Consider the following 26,543-nt stretch of genomic DNA (forward strand, 5'->3'; position numbering starts at 1 on the left):
GCACATTATTTTCCATCTATAAAATGCAAAATCCTTGAGGGCAAGGGAAGCTTTTTTTTTCCCCTTTAGATTGCCAGTGTACCTAGTACAGAGCAGAAAAACTTAATAAGGGGTGACAATGATTTTACTGGTCCAAGTGTGATTCTTTACTAATGTCATGAAAAGTAGAGAGCAAAAGGTAGAATTAAAGTGACTGGGCTTTAGATTTAGGATGGTTAAGAAATTTGGTTTTACACACACATATATTGTATCTAGGATATACTGTAACACATTTAATATGTATGGGATTGCCTGTCATCTAAGGGAGGGAGTAGTGGGAGGGAAGGGAAAATTTGGAAAAATGAATACAAGGGATTAAAAAAAAAAAATTACCCATGCATATGTACTGTCAAAAAAAATTATAATTATAAAATTAATTTTAAAAAATAGATTTAGGTTGGTAAAGCACTGAGAAATTCAAAGCCCCCCAAATTCCCGAAATCAAAGTTAAGCCCCATTTCAGTCCTTAGGAGCTACAATGAAGAAGGCCATCATGAAAGCTCATCTCCCTCTGTTAACCACGGGCTCTCACAGACCTGATTTACCTGGATCCCTACAACTTGCTCACAAAGTAGGTACCAGGACATCATGTTCCACATTTTACAGATGAGGAACTGGCGGGGTCAGAGGTTAGATGACTGACAGAGGGGGTTACACAACCAGGTCCCTCCAGCTCCACATTGTCTTTTCATTAAACCAAGACCTTAGCCGTAAATTCTGGCCTTTCATAAAATGCTGCAGCCACAAGAGCCATCAGGATACCAGGAAGTCCTGGTGTTTTCATGTGTGCCTATGACCAAATGGAGCACTGCAGAGACAATGATGTCAGGTGTTTGCAAATAAAAGGCCTATGGGTGCATGCCAAAAGATGTGTCCCTCCCTCCTCGGGTGACAGCACCTGAGCTGACCAAGGGCCTCATCCATATAACAGGCTCTTGTGGTTTAAACAGGCCAAAAGAGCAAAAGAAAGCAAACAAGCTCGGGATAAGAATGCCAAGCCCCTCGAAATGATTCAATAATAACTTCAGCAATGGAGAAAAAAGCCACTCTGCATTTTAAGCATATTTTTTAAAAATTTCTAGAGGGGAAAAAAAAAAGCAACTTAAGAATATGTAAATTAAGGAACACATTCATTCTGGAATCTGTCAATGAATAGAAGGACACATAGTTCTAGTTTCCAACAGAAACTTGAGTTCCCAGATCAATTTATAACATGTTACTTCATTTCAATAGGTACGTAGCCTATTTGTAATGCTACAATAGGCACTAACTGCAGTTTTTAAAAACAGACGTGATCTGAGACTTAAAGGCTTGGAAATTAGTTGGGAAAACTGTGACAGCTACACACATTCCTATACACATACATCTAGTTCGCACCCTGTCTGAAAGCCTCTGAGATAATAAGAAAGCGTGCTTCCCAAGCGCACACTGTCTACCTGGAAGGGAGTTTCAGACACCAACCAACACCGTGATACAAAGTGAAACAAGATCCAGGAGAAGGGGAAACCAAATGCTCAAGTATGGCCCCGGAAGGGAAAGTTCTTTAGCCACTTTGGGAGCAGGAACACATGGTACAGTAATGAGTCTGGGGCAAGGCAACAAGTATTACTGAAGAACTTAAGATGTGCTAGGCTTAGACTTGGATCACAGACCTATCTTTTCACACTTTTATGGGGGGTTTTTTGGTCACCTTCATTTTCAAATCTCTCTCCCCCTTTATCTCTGCTTTAAGCCACGCTCTTTAACAAAGAAAAAGAAAAAAGTTCAGCAAAATTAACAAAGAGGCCAATTACATCTAATAGCAAACAACGCTCCATGCCCAGTTACTCATCTCTGCAGTGAAGGAAGTGAGGGGCATTTTCTCATCTTTGTTGAGGTCAAGCTTGATTTCTCTAATTTTATAATGTTCTTTCCATTTACACTGCAATAGTCATCGAGGAGGTTATCTTCCTGGTTCTACTGGCTTCACTCTGCATTAATTCTTAAAGTCTTCTTAAGCTTCTCTAAATTCTTTATACTCATTTTTGGAGTGCAGTAATGTTCCATTATGTTCACAGTCATTTCCTCATTTGTGGGCACCTACTTTCTTAACAATTGTTTGCTATAAAAATTGCTACTACAAATATTTTTTCACATACATGAGCCCTTTCTTTCTGCATGAACTCCTTGGGGTGTGTGAACTAGCTGGATCAAAGTTATGGACATTTTAGTCTGTATTTTTAGCATACTTCCACCACACTGCGTCCCAGAAGAGTTACAGCAATTCGCAGTTCCATCAATAGTACATTCGTGTGCCTGTCTTTCTCTGCCCCTTCTTAGCCCTATATTAAGCAACATTTTCGTCAAAGATTTGGCACTGAAAACATAAGCCATGTTGATTAAATATTCAGATAACACAAATCTGGAAATAGTATCATAGGTAGTGAAATTAAAGTCCTAAATGATTCTCAACAGGATGGATTCGTCATTGAAACCAACAAGATGAAAATGCAAAGTTCTGCACTTTGAGGGAAAAATTCTGCACAAATAGAGAATTGGACAGTATTGGCTGCAGGGGCCACTCAGGCCTGATTGTGTTCCCAGGGGCCATCTGTGGCTTTGACAAGCAACATATGCAGCACCTTAGACTACATCCATGGAAATACAAGTGAACAGCACCAAAGCATACAACCATTCCCAAAGTTTTTGCAGTGACAGCCTCATTAGACAAGTGTCCAGCCCCTTACCTCTCCTAGAGATTAAACACATACTTGGATGTATGAGATGCTGGGAACTCTGATTATTATTTCCTTTTTTTTTTTTTTTTCCTGAGGCTGGGATTGACAGGGTCACACAGGAAGTGTTAAGTGTCTGAGAACAAATTTGAACTCGGGTCCTCCTGAATTCAAGGCTGGTGCTCTATCCACTGCGCCACCTAGCTGCTCCGTGATTATTATTTCAGTCATAGCTTTTTAAAAAACTAACCAGTATTAGATTCTATTTGTTTTACTGAATCTAAAACGATTTTTGTCTATTTACAAAACTCAAAACCACCTAAAAGACCAAAAACTTAACAGGCACTGAGAATGGGCAAGGACCCATTGTGAAAAGAAATCCAAAAAGGGGTCCCCAACTCCCCCAAAAGGGTCTTGGGGACTTACTTCACTGGAACAAGTCAGCTTTAAAAAGTCCTCTAATCATTAAGTTCAATTTATTAGTTCACAACTTCCCTGTAATCTAAGCCCTCAGGGCTGTACTCCCAGACTTTTTTTTTTTTTTTAACCATATCCCAGAATCCTCTTCCCCAGGACATTCTCTCCTGCCCAAAAACTCCCACCCTGCCTCTGCAGCCTCTCCCTCTGACTGGATGGCTCAGGAGGACCCACAGACCAGCCAAGTTTTCATTACTCTCCAGACATTCTCTGCCAAGAATCTCCCACTTCAGCTAGCTCCCTAATATGTGTTATTTCCCTCATTACAACATTAAAAAAAAAAAAAAAAAAAAATCTCCTTGAGGACAGAGTTAAGAGTTCTGCCTGTATTTGTATGAGCAGCATCCAGCACAATGAAGTTCTTAAGCAATACTTGCTGACTGACTCTCTCTGGACCCCAAGTGAAGGAAGACCAGCCTACCGCTGTCTCAAATGTTCCCTGCTCCCCAAAGTCACTGAGAAACTTTCCCTTCTGTGGTCCTACTGAGCATTTGGTGTCTACCCCTCTGGATGCTGTTTTTACTTTGTACCCAGTCCAATTCAAGGACCAATTCTCCCAGACCTGGACAAAGCCTTTCATTGACATAAGGAATTCCTAAAGAGCAAAGCTCCCTCTCCCAATGCAGGTCTGCAAGTCTTAAAGTGCCTCAGGTGCTTATCCACCTCTGAATCTGCATAAGGGAGCTAATAAATAAAGCCCTGGAACACTGCCAGCCTGCTTCATTCCCATAGCAGCTCTGCCATCTTAAAATTCACTTACCACTAAACAATCTTTCATGGTTATTTAAATTTTCAAATGTAATTTTTTCAAAGAGCTCTTAAGTTTAAGAGCAGGGATCACATACTTTTTTTTACCTTTCCTCCTCTCCAGCATAAATCCAATACCATATTGTAAACATAGAAAGTAAACTTTCAAACAGTATCTTGTAAATTATTGAAATCTTTAACAGATAAAATTAGGAAAATAAAATGCCCTGGGAACTACTGATTTATTTTACATGATAAATACAAACGAACTTTATACATCCCTACTAATGCTTTCACATTCTTTTGGCAAAAGCAAAAGTCAAGCCTAGGAAGTCATGAAATAAAAGTAGAATGAAAGGTGCCTTTGCTAATAGGTTATCTGCTTCCTACTTATCCCTCCTCCTTTAAGACTTTGAGAAAAAAAGAAAATCAGGCTTTCAAAAACTCTTCAAAGTACCAAGAGGCCTCTCAGCCCCAGTCTAGCCCGAGATGACCATCTGATTTAAGGTAGTAACTGCAGTTATAGTAGTTACTAACAGACCTGCTTCTGATACTAAGCTTTCTGACTGACTCCCAGTACCAGCCTGCACCAGGCCACAACAGCTCTTAGTAAGGAGGGGCCTCGGTATGGCACGAGGCAGATGTGACCAAAGGGCAGATTCTTTCATCTTAGATTCTATTCCTTTGCTCAGACAAAGACCAAGAAGCCTTGCTGGGACAGGAGCAACAAGGGGAGATGTGTGGTAGATGGGACTCAGAACCTGAATTCCTGTAACCATGAGCCATGAGACCTCAAGCAAAGCACTTGAACCCTGTAGGAGCAGAGCTCTAGTGAGGAACCTCAGATGTCATCAGGCCCAGAGAAGGAAAGCGACTTACTTGGCCAGGTCAGACAAGCAGGCAAGAAGCAATGAGTGCCTACTGTGTGCCAGACAGCTAAGCCCAGGGACCGCAAAAAGAGGCAAAAGCCAGTCCCTGCCCTCAAGGACCTTGCAAACTAATTTGTCTGTCATGCAAACAAATTCATATAGACAAGCTGGTCATTGTCCTTTCTCATGAAGAGGACCAAAACAACCATGTTAGAGTCAAGTTAGTGCATCAGACTGACTGATCAGACCAACATGAGCTCAGAATCCTCTGCCACAGGTTGGACACAAATAGTCCCTATGAACATTGAGATGGCTTCTAAACCTTGCGTATCTCATGTTTTCTCTGAGCTACTTCGATTCTGCTTTACCCAGAGTCCAGCGCCTTCTCTGATGGACAGTACAGGGCCAGGGTCTCCAACATCAGACAACCAATTCTAAAGTTCTTAAGAGTGACCTTGAATGTGTTCTTGTATCACTTTTTCTGACTGACCACCTTATGAATGCTTGGCCTCTGTGAGTTCTCCATAAAATAATCTTTTTGGCAAGTGTACATGTAACATTTGAACAATGTGGCTGGCCAGCCATGATAAAGAGGCAAGAATTAACAGTAAGTTGGAAGTCTTCCTGTAGAAGGTGAGATTTTAAACATTTATCAAGTGCCTACTATGTGCAAGCCTCACAATCGAAAGGAAGGTGCAACTATTATCTCAAACAGAATGAAAAATACCCCATAATAAGAAGCAATCAGATTTTGAGGCAAAGACCTCTCATTCCAAATACGCACTGACAGCTGGATCGCAGATTTTCATCTCCAAGATGAAGAGAATGGACTAGATGACTACAAAGTCGGGTCAAAGCCCCTTCCGCCACCAGAGCCAACGAATGCTGACCAACTTATTCCCAATGTGTTCATGAAGATTCCATGAAACATTCTATTTGAAAATATATGACACACAATATGCTGTGAGTAGAGATATAAGCTGGCCCAACAATTCTAAGAAATTTTTAAAATGCTACAAATGTCCATGACCTTCAACCAAGATTTGACTGCTAAGTACACACCCCAAGAGAGAGGACAGAAAGTTTTGATAATTACCAAAAGAATAATGGCCCTACTTTTTGTGACAGCAAAGAACTGGAAACAAAGGAAGCACCCATCAATTATAGAAATACTAAGTAAATCATGATACCGGAATGTCATGGAATATTACGAGTGACAATAAAAAAGAATATGAAGAATTCAGAACAGCAGGGGAATATATGAGATGATGCAGAATAAAGATAATAGAACCAGGAAAACAACATCTACTATAACAAAAATGGAAGATGAAAACCCCCAACCCAACCGAATGCTACGTAATTACAATGACTAAGCTTAGCCTGGAAGACAAGAAGAAAAGCACCTTCCTTCTCTCTTGGAAGAGGACGAAAATATGACAATTAGACTGTATAGAAGGCTTAGCCAATGGCTGCTTAGCTTTGCTGAGCTACTTTCACCTTTTTTATTCCTTATTATAAAGGATGGTTGCTGGAGTAGAAGTGGCAGAAGATAAGAGTCGAAATGAAGGCACTATCAAAACAAAAAACATTAATAAAAATTTACATTTAAATGTTTGACACACATAAAACTGGTCAAGGTTTCACAGGAGAAAAAAATATCTATTAACACTGTACTAAAATGAGAAACATGTTGTTGGTATAAACAATAGACCTGCTTCACATTTTATCCTCTCAAATACAAAGATCAGCTTTTTGCAATTGTGTTCAAATGTTCATGCAACAGTATAAATGAATCATTTTAATTCCTCCTTAAGTTTCCTACATAAGGATATTAAATTCTTCATCCTTTCTAGATTATATATCATAGGAAAACTTCTCTATTACACAGTAAGAGCACCTCTCCTCCTGCTCGCTCTCAGCAGAATGCCTGGCTTTTAGCCTACTGTTTGTTATAGAAAGCCAAAAATATATCTAGATGCACTTTCTCAAGGTGACCAGAGCTCTCTTTATTGATTCAGCAAACATTTATTAAGCACCATGTTATCTTGAGAGAGAGGATAAAAATCTCCTTCACTTAGGAAAAGAATAATGCCTCTTACAAACAGTTGGTGTTTTCAGATAAGAAAGTACATCAAAGGCTCAAAATAGAAAAAGAAATCCAGCATTTCTTCAAAAGTTCAAAAGCATCTTCTAAACGAATCCAAGCAGATCACTGTATGAGTGATTCAACAGACAATATGTATCTTTTGAAAAGGAGGGGAAAATTATGCTGCAACAGTGCAGTCAGTGATAAGACCATGACAGAGGACCCATGAAAGACACTAGTCTTATAAAAGCTATTATTAGGTGAGAGGGGTTAGCAGAGCCCAAAGATTGTACTTCGGATAATGAAGACTAATGACTTTCCCTAATTGGAGAAGACCCTTCAGAGAAGAAAAAGATTACAATCCTATTTCAGAGAGTGCTTCGATTCCACAATGAAACTTTCATGATGGCTTAAAAATAATCTTGGGTGAGGAAGATTCCTGCCACAAAGAAGTTCTCTCTCTAATGGAGCTAAAGTAGTTTGGAAAAGCAGCAGTGTGTGAGGTTGGTGGGACTTCGGAATGGGCAGTGAGATACCCAGTTCAAATCCCACTTCCCCTACATTAACATGGGCAAGTGTACCAATCCTGAGTCTCAGTTTCTTCAGCTATAAACTGGGATGGATTCTTACATCACCTACCTCCCAGGATAATAATAATAATGAGCAGTTGCTCATGAAAGAGCCTGGGAAACCTTAAAGACTATTAGTAAGTCATTATTAGAATTGGGTTCCCTTTATTACAAAGTAGAAAAGTACAAATTCCTGTGGCCTCTTTCTAGTGTCCCTAGCAAAGCTCAGGAATGATTACAGTAAGGGAGGCACTGCTCCCCCTCTGGTAGAAGGCCTTCAAATCAAAGACACATTTACAGGACTCATCAAACCTCTCAATCTGCTCAATATGATAATGAAAATTTTTTCTATCTTTCTGCTCTGTCAGAAGTCCACAACAATAAGCATCTCCCTTAAGGAATATAAAGAAAATGTCTAGTACTTTATGAAAAAAGCTAATTTTAGCAAATGATTAAAAAAAAAAAAGTTGCAATGAAAGCACGAGATTCAAAATATAATTACACATTTCTTAAAAAGAAATGACAAATTTTATCATTCTACATTAAAATAGATGACATTCTTATTCCCTTCAAAAATAAATATAGAAATCTTTTATTCTGACTATAACAGAAAATAGAATCAGAAATGAATCAACATTACCCAAGTTCAGTAACAATTTGGAAATTTCTGATTCCAATAAAGCCTCTTCTAATCATCAAAGTCATAAATAAAGAAGAGTACACATTGTGACTTTAATCCTCTAGGAGTGATCAATCATTCAACTGAACTACAGAGATGCAAAAGTGGACCCTAATCACCATCCATGCAGATGTCACCTAAAAGCCTGAAATTATTCTCATCAAGATGGAAAACACAAAATTTCGAATTACAAAGGACAATATCCCCTTATCTCGGCTAACATCATCAATAAGATAAGCGACAATACCATCTTTCAAGTTGTTCCCATTTATTTTCAGTCCCACAAAGGGGGAGGGGGGTGTATAGGGAGAAGAATGGAAGATTATCTCAGTTTTTTTTAAAAGCCTAAATTTAAACCTTTCCAATGCTAACACTCATTTCATAACAAACTGTTTTTGCTAAACAACTCCTATAAAATATGGGATGTAGATAAAATGAAAAGCAAAATATAAAACAATCTGCTGAATACAACAAATAACTATTCTTTTAAAAAGAACTTATTAGGGCAGTTTAGTTGGTGCAGTGGATAGAGCACCAGCCCTGAAGTTAGGAGGACCTGAGTTCAAATTTGTCTCAAACACTCAACACTACCTAGACATGTGACCCTGGGCAAGTCACTTAACCCCAATTGCCTCAGCCAAAAAAAAAACTTATTAGTTCAGTGTCAGAGATGGCATTTGAATTGAGTTTCTATCTTGAGACAGTTCTTTTTTACCCACTAATATCTCTTTGAGGTTACATCAAAAAAGATTCTTCTCTATGGGTTGATTCGATATTTATATCAGTCAGGAATGCTGAGATAATGTGGCATTAAGAAAACAATAAATATAATAGGCCATATAAATAAAACCATAAAAAAGACACAATCATAGCAATAGATGCAGAAAATGACTTTACAAACTGTAGCTCTCATTTAAATTAGAAACACTCAGAGGTTTTTGACAAATGACAAATATTATCTATATAAAGCAAGAGCCAGCATCATCTAGATAGGAAACACTAGAAGTCTTTAAAAACAAACAAAAAACCCCCAACTATCAACTCTTTTGTCATGAACTTAACAAAATCAACAATTAAATTCAAACAATTATAAAACAAAAGCTAGAAGCATTTCTAGCAAAAATGAGTTAAAGCTAGGATACATTGCCATCCTTTAAGTTTTGGGAAAGACAAGTTGAGGAAATAAAAACCACCAAAGAAGGAAAAAACCGTAGTCAATCCTTGAACATTTGGACATTTAACATTAACAACTTCAAGAATTCACGTGATTTTACACACTTCCACGCTGGCAACCTGGCACATTTGTGGCTGTGTACAGTAGAGAGAAAAAATTAATAACACCTACAAATTTGTGGTATTCTTTTAGGCATTTCACCTTACCACTGTAAACAAAGGAGCAGAAAGAGGCTCCCTAGTTATTCATTGCATATTTTCATTGTTTACCTTTTAAACTCAAATTCTGTGCTGCCGTTTTGCCCCCAAAGCATAGTACAAGTACTTTGGGCTCTAGGCCCAAGTGTGCAAAGTCAGTGATGTGGTCTAGTAAGAAAATAAAGGTGTTACCCCTAAGAATCTCAAATAGTCCAAAAAAAAATACCTTCTTGGGAATTATTTCAAGCTGTGCATCCTTTACTATCTCCAATGCCATCCACCATCTACTTCAATATTATTTTTTCAAAATTAAAATCACAAAAAATATTTAAAAAAAAAACCTCTACACAAGTTTTAAATAATTGGAAAGATTAATTGTTCACAGTTGGCCACATTAACAAAATCTACTATACTACTGCCTAAAATAACTTATAGATTTAACATTACACCAAGAGATCACTTTATAGGATTAGGCAAATAACATAATTCAGATAGAGAAACAAAAGAAAAAAAATCTCAAGAGAAAAATTTTTTTAGAGTGAAAAGAAGAGTTTAGCATGACCAGATTTCAAAGTAAACTATAAAGCAGTAATCATAAAAACTATATAGTACAAATCAAAAAAGAGTTGATAAATAGACTAGGTAGGTAAGACCCAGAAGCAATCAAACACAGCAACCTAGTGATTAATAAACTTAAGACCACCAATTACCGGGGTATAGCCTCCCTATTATTAGACAAAAAATGGTGAGAAATCTAGCAGAACTTACAACACACGCCACAAATGGATACCTGATCTAAAGTTTCAAATGGACACATGATCTAATTATAAAGAGTCACAATCATTAAAAAACTAAATGAGAATGCAAGTACATATGTCAGGGAGAGAATTCTTAACTAAACTAGGATTAAATGATCAAAAAAGATAAAATAGAAAATTTTAATTACATGAAAGTGAAAAGGTTTTATGAAGAATAAAATGAACATAGCCATAATTGAAAAGAGAAGCAGGAAAAATATTTGTAATAAATGCCTTTAATAAAACCTTATTATCCAAGGTACATAAAGATTTGATTTAAATATTTAAAAACAAGTTCCATTTCTCAATAATCAAAAGATGCAAACAGAAAAAGTCTAAACTATAACAAGCATTTTTTTTTTAATTACAAATCACTAATAAGGAAAGTGTTAATTAAAACAACTCTGGGGTTTTATCACATGCCATTGATCGGTTTGACAAAGATGACAAAAGACAAACATAGTGAACAGGGGAGATCTTTGGAAATGTAAGCACAGGAAAGTTTTTCTTCTCCAGTAAACAATTTCGAATGACATGCACAAAGTCACTGAAAATCTACATACCCTTTGACACAGCAATACATTTATTAGGAACACATTGCCAAGAAGGACAAAGACAAAGAAAGAAAATCTTATACTGTCTATACAAATATATTTGTAGCAGCATTTTCTTGGCAGTAGCAGAGAACTGGAAATAAAGTATGCACCTCTCAAATGGTGAATGGCCCCAGAAAATGTAATCTCTGAATATACTGACATATAATGTACAATAAGAAATGAGAAATATTTAAGAATTCAGAAAAATGGAAGAGACTTATATGAACCAGTAACAGAGGGAAATAAGCAGAAAAGAACAATTCACAAGATAATGTAAAGTAAAACACTGAAAGGCTTCAAAATCAAATCAATGCAGTGACCAACCATGACTTCTCAAGAGTGAGGATAAAAGCCTAAGGTACAAAAAGGGGCAGAGATGGCCTGTGTGTTTGGTTTGCTTAAATATTTGTTATATGGGAAAGGTCTATTGAAACTGACAAATCAGTACAAAATGACAGCATTAAAAAAATATATCAATATCACTTAAATTGATGCTTTAAAAGTTTATGAAATAATAAAATTTGAATTGTTAGCACTACAGAGTCCTCATTACAAAAACGATTTTGCAACATCATGTTAAATATTATTATCTGAGTTAATTAATTCTTACAGAAGCCAACTAGATAAACGGCACTGTTTTAAACTAGTTGTAAAAAACGTTTGTGAAAAATTACCCATGCATATATCTTGTAAATAAAAAGCTATAATAAAAAAAAAAAATGTTTGTGGCAGCCCTTTCTGTAGTGGCAAGAAACTGGAAGCTGAGGGGATGCCCATCAGTTGGAGAATGGCTGAATAAATTATGCTATATGGATGTCCATATTTGTTCTGTAAGAAACGACCAGCAGGATGATTTCAGAGACGTGCAGAGACTTATATGAACTGATGCTGAGTGAAGTGAGCAACACCAGGAGATCATTGTACACAACAACACGACTATCCGCGGATCAATTCTGATGGACGCAGCTCTCTTCAACAATGAGATGATTCAGACCAGTTCAGATGGTCTTGTGATAGAGAGCCATTTACACCCAGAGAGAGGACTATGGGGACTAAATGTGGCTCACAACATAGCATTTTCACTCTGTTGTTGTTTGCTTGCATTTTGTTTTCTTTCTCAGTGTTTTTTCCTTCCTTCTTGATCAGATTTTTCTTGTGAAACAAGATAACTATATAAATATGTACACATATGTTGGATTTAACATATATTTTAACATATTTAACACGTACTGGACTACCCGCCAGCTAGGGGAGGGGAGGTGAAGGGAAAGAGGGAAGGAGGAAGGTTTTGCAAGAGTCAATGTTATTACCTATGCTTATGTTTTGTAAATAAAATCTTTAATAAAATAAATAACATTAAGCTAGTTGTAAACAAACACCTACTAAAAGCAGCATTGGCACGCGGTAACAATAGCACTGTACAAAGAGATTAATTAAAATAACATTATGATGCTTGTATGGCATAGTCAAATTTCCTTATAAGTCAACTAGAGGAGAAAACAATCCAGCAAGGAAGTTATGGATGGCCTTAAGAGGGGGAAGTTCAGAGATAAGCCTCTTAAGTAAAGCAGACTAAGAATGAATCATACTCTATAGGGGTTCAGAATGTTTATTATGTCATTGGCCTCTTAGAGCAGTCAGGCAAAGCTTCTCAGAATGTTTTTTAAATGCATAAGATATATAGAATTATAAGGACTTTTTTTTTTAAGTTCATAGAGATACCAAGCTAAGAACTCCCAAACAACCTAATCTCCCAAAGTCCTTATAGGCCAACTTAGGACCCAAAACTAGATCACCTCTCCTGACCTCGTTCTAGTTTGGGCTCCAGAAATTGAGGTCAAGCAGTTTTATTCTAAGTGAATTTTCTGTAAATTCCAAAAAAATTTACTAAATTGAAGCTCAAGATACACTGCTACAAATAATTAGTTTTTCTTTTGCAATAAACTAAATTTTTTGTTCCTTTGTTAAAAAGGCTGATATGGGACTCTGGTTTTCAATATTTGATCATACCACCTTCTCAGTTTAAACAAAAAAATCTATCTCCTCAATCTGGATCAAGTGATCCTGAAAAACTTAGAGGAAATCTATCTCTACTCTGGGATTTTAAAGTAACATAAGTATGTGTGCCTATGTTAGGGGTAGAGAAGATATGAACTAGGAAGCTAGAACACTTTTTAGCTCTTAGAACAAATCTTCACAAAGTGGTTTGTTTTGTTTTGTTTTTAAGTAATTTCTGATCAATTAACTGAGTACAAAACATATTCCAAAACAAAATACCTGTTTTTGTATAATCTGTTTTGGCACTCACAAAGAGCACTATGCATTTAGAATTTTTAAATTTAAACTATTAAATTCAAATGCCAAAGTGTACTATTAGTGACTGGGGAACCTAAAGTGAGACCCTGTATGACAGGGACTGTTGCAGGGAATTAGGCCAAACAGAAAATGCTTAATATGACAACTGCCACAGTTAGGGGTGACCTGGGTTGAAGTCTCAGCTCTATTTCTATTCAGCAGTGATGTAGGTTGGTCCTATCATTCTTTCTGGTCAATGGGACAATTAAGTCCACCTTTCTAACCTCATATTACACTGTTCGGCAGATCAAATGAAACAAGATACACGTTCCTTCAGCTGCTTCTTTCAAATGCCACAGTCTCTCTTCTATTTCTAATCTATCTTTTTATTTTACAAATGAGGAAAACAGGATGATATTTACTGGGCTGTTCTTTCTGGTTCTTAAAGCAGCCCTTTCCCTGGATCTATTCTCTAGCTTGGCTATCCTTGATCCTCTCTGCTCTTTTCAGTGACATGGCATTCACCTATTAGACCCTTCACGAAGGTGTTCCCCAAGGCTCACTGGTCCCCTTCACTTCTTTAGGCCATCCCAATAATCTTTCTCGATGTTCTGTTCCCATAACATCCCATCTCTGACCTCCAGGCATTTTCCCTGGCCATGCCCCAAGCCTGGAATATTTATCCTGCTTCCTCCATCTCACCTCTCAAAGCTTTCTGGTTCCTTTTCCTGGTTTATTTTCTGCTAAAAACCATCCCCAATCTCAGTGCCTCCCCCCCAAAAAAAATGGATTTTTCCATTCATCCTGTATATACTTTGTTCGTAAATAATTGTTTGCGTGTTTTTCCTCCATTAGACTTTGAGTTTTTTAAAGCAGGGAACTGCTCTTTACCTTTCCTTGCATGACCTGCACAGTGTCCACACATAGAAAGTGTTTTTAATATCTAATCTTATTCAGGGCCACACTTCTAAGGCTGGATTGGAGCTGTCCAAATCAGATGCACTATCCATGAAGTCCCCGTGCTACCTTGATAGAAAGAATTAAAAATTGGAAACTGAATGAGCAAATCTAACTACAATGAAGAGATGATGTCCTTTTCATTGCAGAGGAAGGAGACTATGGGTATAGAACACTGTCAATGTTGTCAGATTTGGTCTATATGTTGATTAATTTTGCTAAACCATATGTCTTCTCTCTCTCTTTTTTATTCTTTTCTTAAATCAAAAATGGACCATTGGGTAGGAAAAGATTTCAGAAATGAAAGTAATATACAACAAAATAAACTGATATTCTGAAAACCCAAACTTTTTCAGTATCATGCTCCTAATGTGCTGGGGCTTTACATTTTGATATTTTTTTTAAAAATTTTCTGCCAATTTAATAAAAATAGAAATAGCTTAAACTGGGATTTTAGTTGACCTAGTTTATATTTGCTTTTATAATTTATTTACTAATGTTTGCTTAGAATATCACATATGAAATATAATAATTTTAAAATCACCTCAACATACAACTTTTCAGGAACACGTAAAGAAATAACACAAGGCCCATCTATAACACCTTGCAAAAGAAGATACTCAAATAATCAGCAGCAAGAAATTATCATGGAAACAGAACCCCTATCCCTTATAACGTATTCCTGTCCTTTGATAAAACTTCTGTGAATTTATGGATGTAAGCCCTCTGATAACAGGCTTATCTATATTTCTTTTGTACTCTAAACTAGAAGACAGAATAAAATTACGTTGATTAGTTGAAGTTACCGAGTTGTTTCAGGCATGTTCCACTGGGATTTTCTTGGCAAAGAAACTGTCATGATTTGCCATTTCTTTCTCCAGCTCATTTTACAGATGAGGAAACGGAGGCAAACAGGATGAAGTGATTTGCCCAGGGTCTCACAGCTCCTAAGTGTTGGAATTTAGATTTGAATTTAGAAAAAAGAATCTTCACAACTTGAGGCTAGAGACTCTGCCCATCTAGCTGCCCATAGTTGAACTAATTCCAGTCATATGGACTTATTCACCATTTCTCAAAACACAAAAATAACTGGATTCAGAGCCAGCAGACTTAAGTTAGAATCCTATCCTACCCCTTTTACCACTGGTGTGACCTTGGCCAAATCAGTGGGATCTGTTTTCCCATCTGTACAAAGAGAAAACTCTCTTCCGGCTCCAGATTCTTTCTATGAGCTTATAAAAAGGCATTGTGGTACCCTAGAGAGAACATTAAACCTGGATCTAGAATTCTAATCTTGGCACTTGTTCTGTGTCCCCCAGCAAAGCACTCCACCTTTTTTATTTAGTTTCCTCATCTGGAAAATGGGAAAACATTCTTACTCCTTGCCTCTCAGAGCTGGTATGAAAACCTTAAAAGTGATAGATGGGGGGGAGGGGGGAGGAAGGAAGGGGAAAAAAAGGAATTCTTTCTTTTTCTCAAACTCTCCAAGTACTTTGTTGAGCCCACATTTCTCATTTGAAATTACAATTGATTAGAAAATGTAGTCCCATTAGGTTGTATGCTTTTTAAAGAGAGTACCTCCATCTCATTTGTCTTTCTGTATCTCTCTTTGGCTGAACACAGCCAAAGCTGGGAGGTATTTAGTAGTAGATTAGCTCCCACCACTGTTCTACATGCAATAGATGCCTCACACTTAAGTCTCATTCAGAATGTCACTAGAAAAAGGAGATAATCAAGTCAAGTTCAATTGATATCATGCTCAATACTACCTAAAAAGGACCATGACATCAGGGAGGTGATGGCCATGACATGTAAAGGAACTGGAGTTAAGTGAAGGAAGGCTGTGCAAAGTCACCAGCCTCCACAGTCTAGAGGCAAGACATTGATGAGGGCAACTACTGATGGCCCTGGATGCCATCTTAAGTTAAGGTCTTCGAGGATCTCAATTTGACTGAGGCCATACGCTGCCACCTAAAATGCATATAGGGAATATCTGGTCCGTATTATATTCTTATGGGAAAAAATATGGGCCTGAAGGGGATTATCTTTGAGTCTGGTGGATGAGAGAGGAAGAAAACAAAGGATATGTCAGTAAAGATGAGATCTATTTTCTGTGAAACCAACCATAGGCTTCAAAGTATTCACAGCAGCCAAGAATCATAAACTTGGCATGGTGCTCTAGGCAATTCTAAAAATAAAAGATATATCTAAAGGTCAACTTTTCCAGGAAACATTAACTCAATGATATGATCTGACTTGATATCAGTTAATATACTGGATATTTATCTGCAATAATAATCTTATAAAAGAAAAAGAGTAACCAAAGTAGCACAAATGGCCATCCTGAAAATATCTGTATGGGGAGAGGAAAGCTGGAAGAATATACTAGAACAAACTGAGTTCCAAAAAAAAATTTTTAGTCATAATTTATACAATACAGTATTTACCAATCAATAGTACCAGGAATGACACTAATTTTTTACTTTTATTTTGAAAGGACATTCCCCATCACCAGCTGTACAAGACAATAAATATTGCCAGTGCACATTTGATTTTTGTTTTGTAGAATTCTATCATGAACACAAGATACTTTGCATACAAATGAATATTATATCTAAAAACAATTGGCTGAAAATACAAACATTATTATAAACGATATGTAGATATTGTTCTATTTCATTAAGATTCCTATGAATTTTCTGCTTAAATTGCCTTCTGGTAATTTCCAAAAACCACGCTCAACATTAAACTGCTTCTTCCAGCACATCTTCAATAACTATTGCTCTAAGGCAGCAGTTCTCCAAATATGGGGATCCTGAGACCCTTCAAGGCACCATAAGGAAGGTCAAAACTATTTTCACAAAAATTAAATTATATTTTGCCTATTAAAATGTCTCTTTTTCAGCTACACATAAGGCTATTTCCTTCATATGCTTCAACCAAAAGAACACACTGCCACTGACTGAATGCAAAAGCATATAGAAGAATCCAGGTGACTTAAGTCAAGAGGACTTCAAGAAATCTGTAAAACTGAAAAATGTGCCACTCTCACTAAACATTTGTTTTGGAAAAGTTATTCTTCATGAAAAGATTATGTAATTAGCTTATTTTCAATGAATAATTTTTTAAAATTGTTAGTATTAACTTCTAATATGGAAAATATCAAGTGATAATCCACTTAATACTATGGAGTTGTACTAAGGAATTTTCCCCTATTCTCAAACCAGTATCTTCAAACACAAGAGTCTTCACTCCTTTTAATGGCATAACATGGGATCTGTTTTTTTAATTGGATAAATGGAAAAGAAAAATGCTTCACTTTAGTATTTACTTGTAATATCAATATACAAAAGAAACAAATCCACTTGAAATGTTTTAGGGAGGAAGCATCCAATGAACTTCATTTTTATCTGAAATGCACAAAGAAGGACTGAACACACATTGTTATAGAAATATACCAACTCAAAAGGGAAACAAACTGGGATGGGGTGGGTAATGTGGCTAAGGAGTTATGGAAAATAATAATACCATTGGTATTATTTTGGATGGCAATAGTCAAAAATAAAACAAACTTCCTTATCCTGAAGATGGAATTAAAAGGGAGATGGGGGCAGAAAAGAACCAGAATAGAAATGAGACATTCCAAACTGCATGATACACAACTGAATAATGGCTAAACAAATTGCAACATATGAATGTCATGAGTATTATTGTGCCATAGGAAATGTAGAAAGAAACCATTTCAGGGAATCCTTGACATTAAAAATATTAAGAATGAAGTGAATCAGAACAGCATATAATATAAAAGAACAGCAACAATGTAAAGAAAAACAGCCTTAAAAATTCTTATCAAAATTATAATCCATTTTGGAATACAGCATGTTCATTACCCCCCCTCTAGACTGAGAAATGATGGACAGAAGAGGCAGAAACAAATTTCTGTCATGGGACTGGATAGATGCATTTTGCTTGATTATATTTATTAGATAAAAATAAATATTATATTATATTAATATATATATAATAAAAACCATACTGTCACCCCCCCCCCAAAGCAGATAATCCTTTTTACTATAGGGTACCAAAACTCAAGAAGTACAAGCAAATGAATAGTTTTCATAAGAATTTAATAAAGACAATAATAAATAATAATAATAATTTAATTTAATTTAGTTTCTTTGGTCTAAGAGATATATTAAATACTAGGCTAAGTAAGTCTTTAACAGAGTGATTCTAACATTTTACAACTAAATTTGTCTAGGTCCAGATAGCCTCAATATTTTTGGTTAATGTTTCCTTATAAGCAAACCGAAGCAACTACTGCTATTTGCCATAATAATATGCAAATAGGCCTCCCAAAATGAGAGTATTTCTTTTACTCTTCCACAAAATTCCTATTCCAACACCTCAGCCATAGTCCGACCTTTTGTGGGCACTGGACTCCTCAGAATAAGGTTTAGAAATGCATAAAATGAAATGTACATAGAATTATAAAGAAGACCAAGTCTATTAAATAAAATATAATTATCAAAATATGTATATTTTTGAAGTCAGGTTCCAGGGGCACAGATCCAGAACTACTCTGAGGGGGGTTTAAAAAAAAAAAAAGGGGGGGGGGCTCTCTATGCCCACGCACACACAAGCTTTTTGCAGATCCTACCAAGTTGGAAAGGGTTTGAATATAAATCTGAAAAAAAGCTACAAAGGCATAGAGTTAAATAATTTAACACATGCTTTAAAAAGAAAGGTGGCCAAATCTGATCTTGAGCAAGTCCCTAGTTTCAATGCGCCTCAATTTCCTCATCTGTCAAGTAACTGCAATGGCCCAAGAGACCTTCAAAGTCTAAATTCACGATCTTATGACATTCATTCTACCCACTGCTATCCCATCAAACAAAAAGAAGGCCAAAACCATAACTGTGTATCTTTTACTTACCCACTAAAATCCTATTCGAATGTCTCAACCAGTCTGAATCAAAATCATTTGAGATTGGAAGTAGTGAGCTATATTCATTGAAAATGAACAATATATATAACCTGAAACTTTATCTACACCAACTTCTTACCCTGCCAAGGTACTTGAGCAGCTACATGAAATCTATTTATAAGCACCTTACAAGTAACCATCCTGATGACAGAAAAGCTATTCACCTTTCTCCCTCTCATAAAACCCATGTGTTCTATACTTTCTGAGCACTGGAACAACCTTTCATCCCACTATTTTTCAATAGAACACACATTCTCTCCAAATGTAATATACTTTCTTTTCATGGTAATTTAAACAAATAAGGTCAAAGCATTAAGGTTTCACTATCATCTGAATCTACCTGTCCATTAAATTAATCCATTCATATCCTAAAACCACAGCAAAATGGAAAACCTGTTTTGGGAACAAAACCCAAATTCATTCTCTAATGAAATCTAAATCTTTAAAATAATTTGCTTAAATAAGTGACAGCAATTAAAGGGACTATAGTACCACAAAGATGAGAAAAGAATCAGAAAAAAAACCTCCTGATGGATTTAATTTTACATGCACTGAAGGGAAATTAAAATAGAATTGTTTCTTCAGTAGATTTCACTGACTTCTTTAATAAGTCATCTAAAAACAGGTTGCTAACACTCATATTCAGCTTTATTCATTCAATAAGCATTTCCCACGTGCTAAAGATAGAGACAAAAATGAAACAGTCCTGCCCTTCAGAATCTTATATTCTATGTATATAATATGTATACAAGTATACATGGAAGCAAATATAAATACAAAATACAGGGATATATATAAATACATGTTTGCAGAGCAAACATATACAAAATAAATACAAAGAAACAGGAAGGGAAACACTGGCAATCCGAGGAAATCAGCATAGGCAGGCCTGTACAGAAGGTGGCCTTTGAGGGGCATCTTGAAAGATGCTTGGAAACGGAGGCAAGGGTGCGAAAGGCCTGGAGACAGATGGGACATCTACGGGAAAATGGTTAGGGATCTACTTGGACCAGAACCAGAAACAATAAGAAAGAAGCTTTGCTTATTTATTGTCACAATTCAGAAAATCATAGAACCAAAAAGCAGCTTCATCGGGATCAATTCATTCATTTGAAAGAAGAGAAACCCAAGACCTAAAGGGCTGGGCAACTGCTCAGGGGCACTTAGCTAAGAAGTAGCCAACACAGCAAACATCTCCTACCTCCTCCTTTCATTCTGCCTCTACGATTCCACCCTGCCCGGCGAAATAAAGTGTTAAAAATGAACACGAAGCCCTTCCTCCATTCTGGGAGTGTGCAAGTTAACACTGGACGTGGGAAATCACTAATTTGTGAATATCTGCAGGTCATTTCAACTTAGGCCAGTTCCTATATGCCTTTTTCTCACCTCTAAAAGCCATGGTCACCAACATGCTTTTGCAGAATAAAAACTCATGTTAACAAATGATAAACAAGAAGCTAATTCTAAAAAAAAATGTGGGATTCTTGCCTAGAACAGTTAGTTGAGTCAGAGTTCAGTTCCATTTAAGAAAGCTTTGCCAAAGGGTTTACTCCTCGCAAGGCACTCTACCAGCAAGGACCCAAACAAACCCCGCAACCTTGCACTTCATGCAGGTACCGGGGCTTCCGCCACTTTCCCCGCAGCAGCTCCCCCGGCTGAGAGAAGCAGACCTTATGTAGCCCTGGTATATGATCTGGTACAGATCGCTAACAAACAGGATACAGCACTCCGCTCCGCATCGGCGCTGACCCTATACTTACAGACCGTTTCTATTCCTCCTCTCACAAAGACAAAATTGTGTTTCTCAATTGTAGATTTCTCAATCTCCTCTGTCATCCAAAAAAGAAGAAGCTGCACTCGCTGACCGGAGACAAGATTTTAAAGGGGAAAAGAGTGCGCTGTGTGCGCTGGCTCCGAGGACTCCCAGCAGCAGTGATGTTGGGAGCGGGACTTGGGAGTCCAAGGACCGAGATTCAAAACGTGGCTCGACTTGTTCTCGTGTGACCTTGGGCTAGTCCCTTCCCTTAAGATCTCATTTTCCTCATCCATAAAATTAGTGATTATAAGATATGACCTCGAAATCCCTTCCCACTCGAAATGTAAGATCCCATGACCTTTGTGATCTTGGCAAGTCCTTGGCCCCTTTCTGGGTCTCAGTTTCCCTCCCGGTAAAGTTCGGGATCTGGATCCCGGGGTCGTCCTAAGAGGTCCCTAAGGTCATCTCGGAGCCCTTACGATCCACAATCTCCCTTCCACCTCGCGCTGTAAAGTCTACCGGGCACCGGAGAGCTCGGGCGTTTCTGGCGGCCTTTGTATCTCTCGCCGGGCGGGCCAGGGGCAGCGCCCAGACGGAGTCCGTTGGGTGGGAGGCTCGCCCCACCCCGGGCCCCCCTCCTGGGGTCAGCGGTCGCCCCCTCCCGCCGGGGCCGAAGAGGTGGGGGAAGGGGGCACCGGGGCTCTTCACGTGCTGCTCCCCCTCCTTCCCTGGCCCTCCCGAGCCCGCTGTTCGGGGCCCCGGGGCCCCGCCGCTCGCACTCTCGGCTCCCGCTGCCCCCCGACGACGCCACCACCCGGGGCCTACTCACCGGCAGCGGGCGGGCCGGGGCACGAAGAGGGAACGGAGCGGCGGGCGGACGGGCGGGCCGGGGCACGGCGAGGCAGGGCGAGCAGGGCGGCGGGCGGGCGGGGGCTCCCCGCAGCCCCTCGGCGGGGCCGGCGCGCGCGCTCGCCCGTCACTCGTGTCGCCGCCGCGGCTGCGAGCCCCGTTGCTGCTGCTCCTGCTCCTGCTGCTGCTGTCGTCGCTGTCGCCACTGCCGCCGCCGCCGCCACCGCCGTGGGCCCTGCTGCTCCGCCAGCGCGGCCGCCATCTTGAGTGCGCCCCTCCCCCCGCGCCGGTCTCCGCGCCGGCCCCGCCCCCGCGCCAAGGTCCCGCCCCCTTCCGGGGTCAGGGGCGGGGGGGGGCCGCTCCCCCCACTCGGCAGTCCCTCCCGCCCGCAGGCTCCAGGCGTCGGCCTCGCGCTGACCTGCTCGCTCCCCTCCCCCCTGCCGGGACTCCTGGGGGGCTGCACGTGGGGAGCGCCCGGCTGCCCCGGGGCTTACCCACCTGCTCCTCCTTCCACTCAGTCCCTGTAGGTCGCCTTCGGGGACCCCGAAGGGCCTGCTTTCATCCCCCGGGCTGGAGGCCGCCTGGCAGAGGCTTCCCCAGCTTCAGGCTGCGGGGTGGGATCAGGGCCGCGCGGCAAGCTGGCCCAGAGCATTCGTCCGGCCCAGGCTGGGTCCCCGGGGGCAGCCCCCCGCGCGTGGCCGTCTAGGCAGATGCCGGCGCCCACGCCGTGCCCACAACATGCTTTTCTCTCCCTACCCCTTCCCAGCTTGGGAGCGCACCCCAAAGGGAGCCAGCCTGGACCGCATCGGGGCGAGCACCGAGGGGCAGGAGCGAAGGGCCGCCTGTGACCCGCCCGGGACCGTTGACCCCCGAGAGGCCTCGAAGGGAACAAAGAGGAAGGAGCGGCGGCCCGGGCGGTCCTGTTGGGACGTGGGGGCTACTCTCGACACGTCTAGTGGGAAACACGTTGCACTGAAACCGAAGGAAAGGAGAAGGTGGGGCCGAGCGTCCAGGCGCCCCGGAGGGAGCTCAATGAGCAGGCTAGAGGGCCTGAGGCCTCCCGGGAGGGCAGGGAGGAAAAGCGGCGCGGCCCGCGGAAGCTAGCACGCGGACCGACCCGGGAGCGGCTTAAAACGAAGGCAGAGCGGCGCAGCCGGCAGCCTGAAACTGAGGCTGCTTCCACTGCCGGCCGGGGCGGGGTCGGAGAAACTGACACCTGCCGGGCCCGCGCAAGAAGGGAGGTTCTGCGCAGGCGTGCTGAAGGGCAGCCCCGCGAACAGACGGAACTCGCTCTGCGCCGAGTTCAGTTTCCGGCGGGTCCCTTCCGGCAGCCGGCGTCGTCATGGCGCTACCGGTAGCGGTGCCGCTCGCCATTTCGGCCTGCCTCGGGTTGTGGCTGCTCTGGGCCTGGGCCTGGGCCTGGGGCTGCTCGGGGCGGACTCAGGGCATGGGCGGGCAGGTGGGGCGGGAGGGGTCCGGGAGCAGGGCCCTGCTGTTGACCGCGCACCCGGACGACGAGGCCATGTTCTTTGCCCCCACGCTCTTGGGCCTGACCCGGCTGAGGTACCGGGTCTCCCTGCTCTGCTTCTCCGCAGGTAGGAGGCTCCGGGCGGGCAGGGACGGGACGGGGAGCCAAGCGGAGCGGCTCCCCTGGAAGTGCGGGGGGTGGGAGCTGGGAGTCTCCCCGCGAGGGGCGAGGGGCAGGCGCCCCGCAATAAAGTGTGTGCACCGGAGCCTGTCTTGTTCGGCCTTGTTCATTGTGGGAAACCCGAGCCCTGGTCGCCTCCCCACGGGACCCGGATGTCCCCTCTCCCCCCTCCTCTGCAGGGGCCCGGGACGCCCCGCCGCCTTTGGATAAAACACTTATTAGGGAATTTAAATCAGATGAAGAGTCTGAAGTTGGGACGAGATCAAGCACAGATTCTCATCAAATACATCTTTGTTCTGTGGGTAGTTGTACCAGGTGTATTTAGTATCAAAACCGGTACGGGCCGGCTTCCGAACGACCGCTGGAGAGGGGGACACGTTGTTTTCTCCGAAGGTCGGGCCGCCTCAGTCCGAAGAAATGAGAAGGAAGTTCCAAGCCAAATGGGGTTTGCCTGATGGATTCGGACGCCACGGGGCAGACACTCTGGAGAACTGCGACGGGCCCCAGCCTCTCCCTGTAATTCCAGAAGCTTTAGTTAGCTCCGGGCCTAAACGTAGTAGTCCCTAAACGCTTTCTGACCAACTGACTCTCAACTAAAAATCCGGGAAAGTCATGAAAGCTTAAAACTTAGAGATCTTCATACGGATTGGATTCGGACTCCATAGAACCTCCACCCAAGAGTGAGAACGGGGACTGGTTTTTGTCTCTTTTTTACTTTTGGAAGAGCTCCAATCCTTAGAACAGCACTGGCACATAGTAGGCACTTTATAAAGGCTTCTTGACTCTCCAGCTGGTCTAGTCCAGCCTCATTTTGCAGATGGGGAGATGTGGCTAGTTAGGTGATAAATTATAATCGAAGCCCCTGTCCCCTGATTCCATAACCACACACAATTCCAAGTTCCGTCCCTAAGGCACCCTTGTTAAAGCAGATGTCCCTTCCACTGCGGTTTCTGTCGGTGGCCTGCTAACCCAAAAGAAGTGATCCATGGTTATATAGTTATATATGTAATTATTAGGATCCATTTGTCAGATTGTTTCAAATACCGCAAGAGAAACTTTGTTGTGATATTAAGTTCGAACCTATTCACTTTGACCGAGTCAAAAGTAAAATAAGAATACGGGACCCAAAAATCGGGTTTATTTCTTAGGGATCCTCAAGACTAGTAGGTCTTTGAAAACAAATTAAGGTGTTTAATAGTGCAAAGGGTTTGAATGGAATCATTTAAACCATTTATGTTTTCAAATTCCAAACCAGTTACGAACCAATTTGAAAAGTTCACTTTAAAACAAAGTGATGTATAAAATGGATAAATCAAAAAATAATAATAATAAAATAGATAAATCTCCTATATATGTGCAAAGTAGAGCCCTGGATTTATGACTGAATCTATAGAAAAAACTTCCAAACTGAAATGGGGCTTTGGACAGCATCGAGTCCACCCCCTTTGTCCTTAGACACACAACAGCATCCGATGTGCTCTTCCACACAAGAGGTGGCAGCAGGCCCTAGATTCCACGTGCAGTAGTTCGGGTTTCTAGTCCAGCATCTGATGTTCTGCTACACCATAAATCTCTCAAAAGATTAGGGGGAAAAAAAAGCTTATCCAAGTAATTATAGCTAAAATTTCTTTTTAAGGTATATATTAGCTAAGTTATGGTTTCAATCATTTTATTGATGAACTCTCCAGTATTATTGGGATTTGAAATATGTGATGATGGTGAGGGAGGAGACTTGGAAAAGAATGTTTTTTTCTGTATTTTGACACGGTATAAAATTAACTAATTTTTTTTTTCTTGGATAGAATGTAATGCACATGGATGATACATAGATTCTTTTGTAAACTTTATTCTAACATTGGCATTCCAGTAAAATCATCGCAAAGTGCCACTATAGTTAATTGACCTTCTGAGTGGCTGACATGTGCCTTGTCTACCACAATTTAGCTGCCTCGAATTATTAATCTTTCCACATGTGTCTTCTCTGAACTAAAGCGTTAGCCTCTATAGGACAAGCATTCTTGGAAGGGAACAATGTCCAGACCAGGGGCCTGAGGGCCACTTGCAGCCACTGAGGACGGTTGTGCCGCCTGCCAGGTTGTGGCAAATGGGCTGAGGGGCGGAGACAGTGTGAACTTTGTTTTTATTATAGTCCTGCCCTCCAGCAGTCTGAGGGACAGTGAACTGACCCCTATTTAAAAAGTGTAAGGACCACTGGTCCAGACCTTGAGTGCTTGGAACTATAGTAGCTATCTGTAAAAACATTAATAACTCACTTCGCAGTCTTACAGATTCTGTAGATCATTTAACTTATCCAGTGTAATTTCCATAAAGAACCTTGAAAAAAGGCTTCACTAGTTTCCTTGGAATTGAAATCTACAGAAAAATTGGGTTAAACACACACACACACACACACACACACACCAGTATATCCTGAAACTGTATTATATATTTTTCAACTTAGTATCAAAAGTAGCAGGTTTTTTCCCATCCCTAACAATTTAATAATCCTGTATCTCAGGATTGCTGGAGTGTTTCCTGTTATGTTGTAAGTGCTAAAGAGTGTCTTATTAACAATTGCATAAACCAGTATTATTTTAATAGAAACTGTGTCCTTTCCTCTGGTCCTCCTTTCTGGTTATTGGTTTCAGAAGTTTTATATCTTTATGGCCTATCATGATAAAATTTGTGCCCGCTTCCCATTTTTTGTTTGACTAAAAAGCAATTGTAATGTGTTTGACTCAAATGGTATTTTTATTTCTAAATTACACTGTGCTCTATTAGGATCCCTGGTATTTACCCAGGAGCCTGGGGGGCTAAGTTTCTAAAGAGCTAGTCCCATAAGTAGAAGCCGCCCCTTCACAGAAAGCCAAGTGCTATTTTGTGATCTTTGTTCTGTGACCTTGGACAAGCTAACCTTTCTGCTGAAATGAATGGGTTGGACTAGGTGAACTCTAAGATCTCTTCTAGCTCTTTCAAAATAGACAAATTTACAATTCAGTCAGTGGAGAAACAATTTTTTTAATTGCTTAAAAATTTAGTCAAATGAATGATAATTGATTTGAATATATAGTAGCATTTTCCCTTCTCTGTCAATGTTCACCAAAGCA

The 26,543-nt window shown here is 40.4% G+C and overlaps 2 protein-coding genes across 14 annotated transcripts in view; one reads left to right on the forward strand and one right to left on the reverse strand.

The window, feature by feature from the left end:
• NCOR1 (nuclear receptor corepressor 1) overlaps window positions 1–23,025 on the reverse strand; it is a 165,580-nt gene extending 142,555 nt beyond the window's left edge. For 9 of the 13 annotated variants that reach the window (XR_012481479.1, XM_074263926.1, XM_074263934.1 and 6 more), the window contains exon 1: window positions 22,287–23,025. The gene's annotated coding sequence lies outside the window, so the exon portion shown is untranslated. Of the gene's footprint in view, window positions 1–15,002; window positions 16,089–21,768; window positions 22,046–22,286 lie in introns of those variants that run through there. The other 4 variants (XM_074263927.1, XM_074263922.1, XM_074263929.1 and 1 more) reach the window with 2 other exon arrangements.
• Window positions 23,008–26,543, forward strand: part of PIGL (phosphatidylinositol glycan anchor biosynthesis class L) — a 129,465-nt gene continuing 125,929 nt past the window's right edge. Inside the window, exon 1 of the mRNA XM_074263940.1 lies at window positions 23,008–23,383. Within this exon, the coding sequence (XP_074120041.1) occupies window positions 23,131–23,383 (253 nt within the window). The 5' untranslated portion in view covers window positions 23,008–23,130. The remainder of the gene's footprint in view (window positions 23,384–26,543) is intronic.

Source organism: Sminthopsis crassicaudata, chromosome 4 (genome assembly GCF_048593235.1).
Source record: "Sminthopsis crassicaudata isolate SCR6 chromosome 4, ASM4859323v1, whole genome shotgun sequence".
In the NCBI taxonomy this organism is placed as follows: Eukaryota; Metazoa; Chordata; class Mammalia; order Dasyuromorphia; family Dasyuridae; genus Sminthopsis; species Sminthopsis crassicaudata.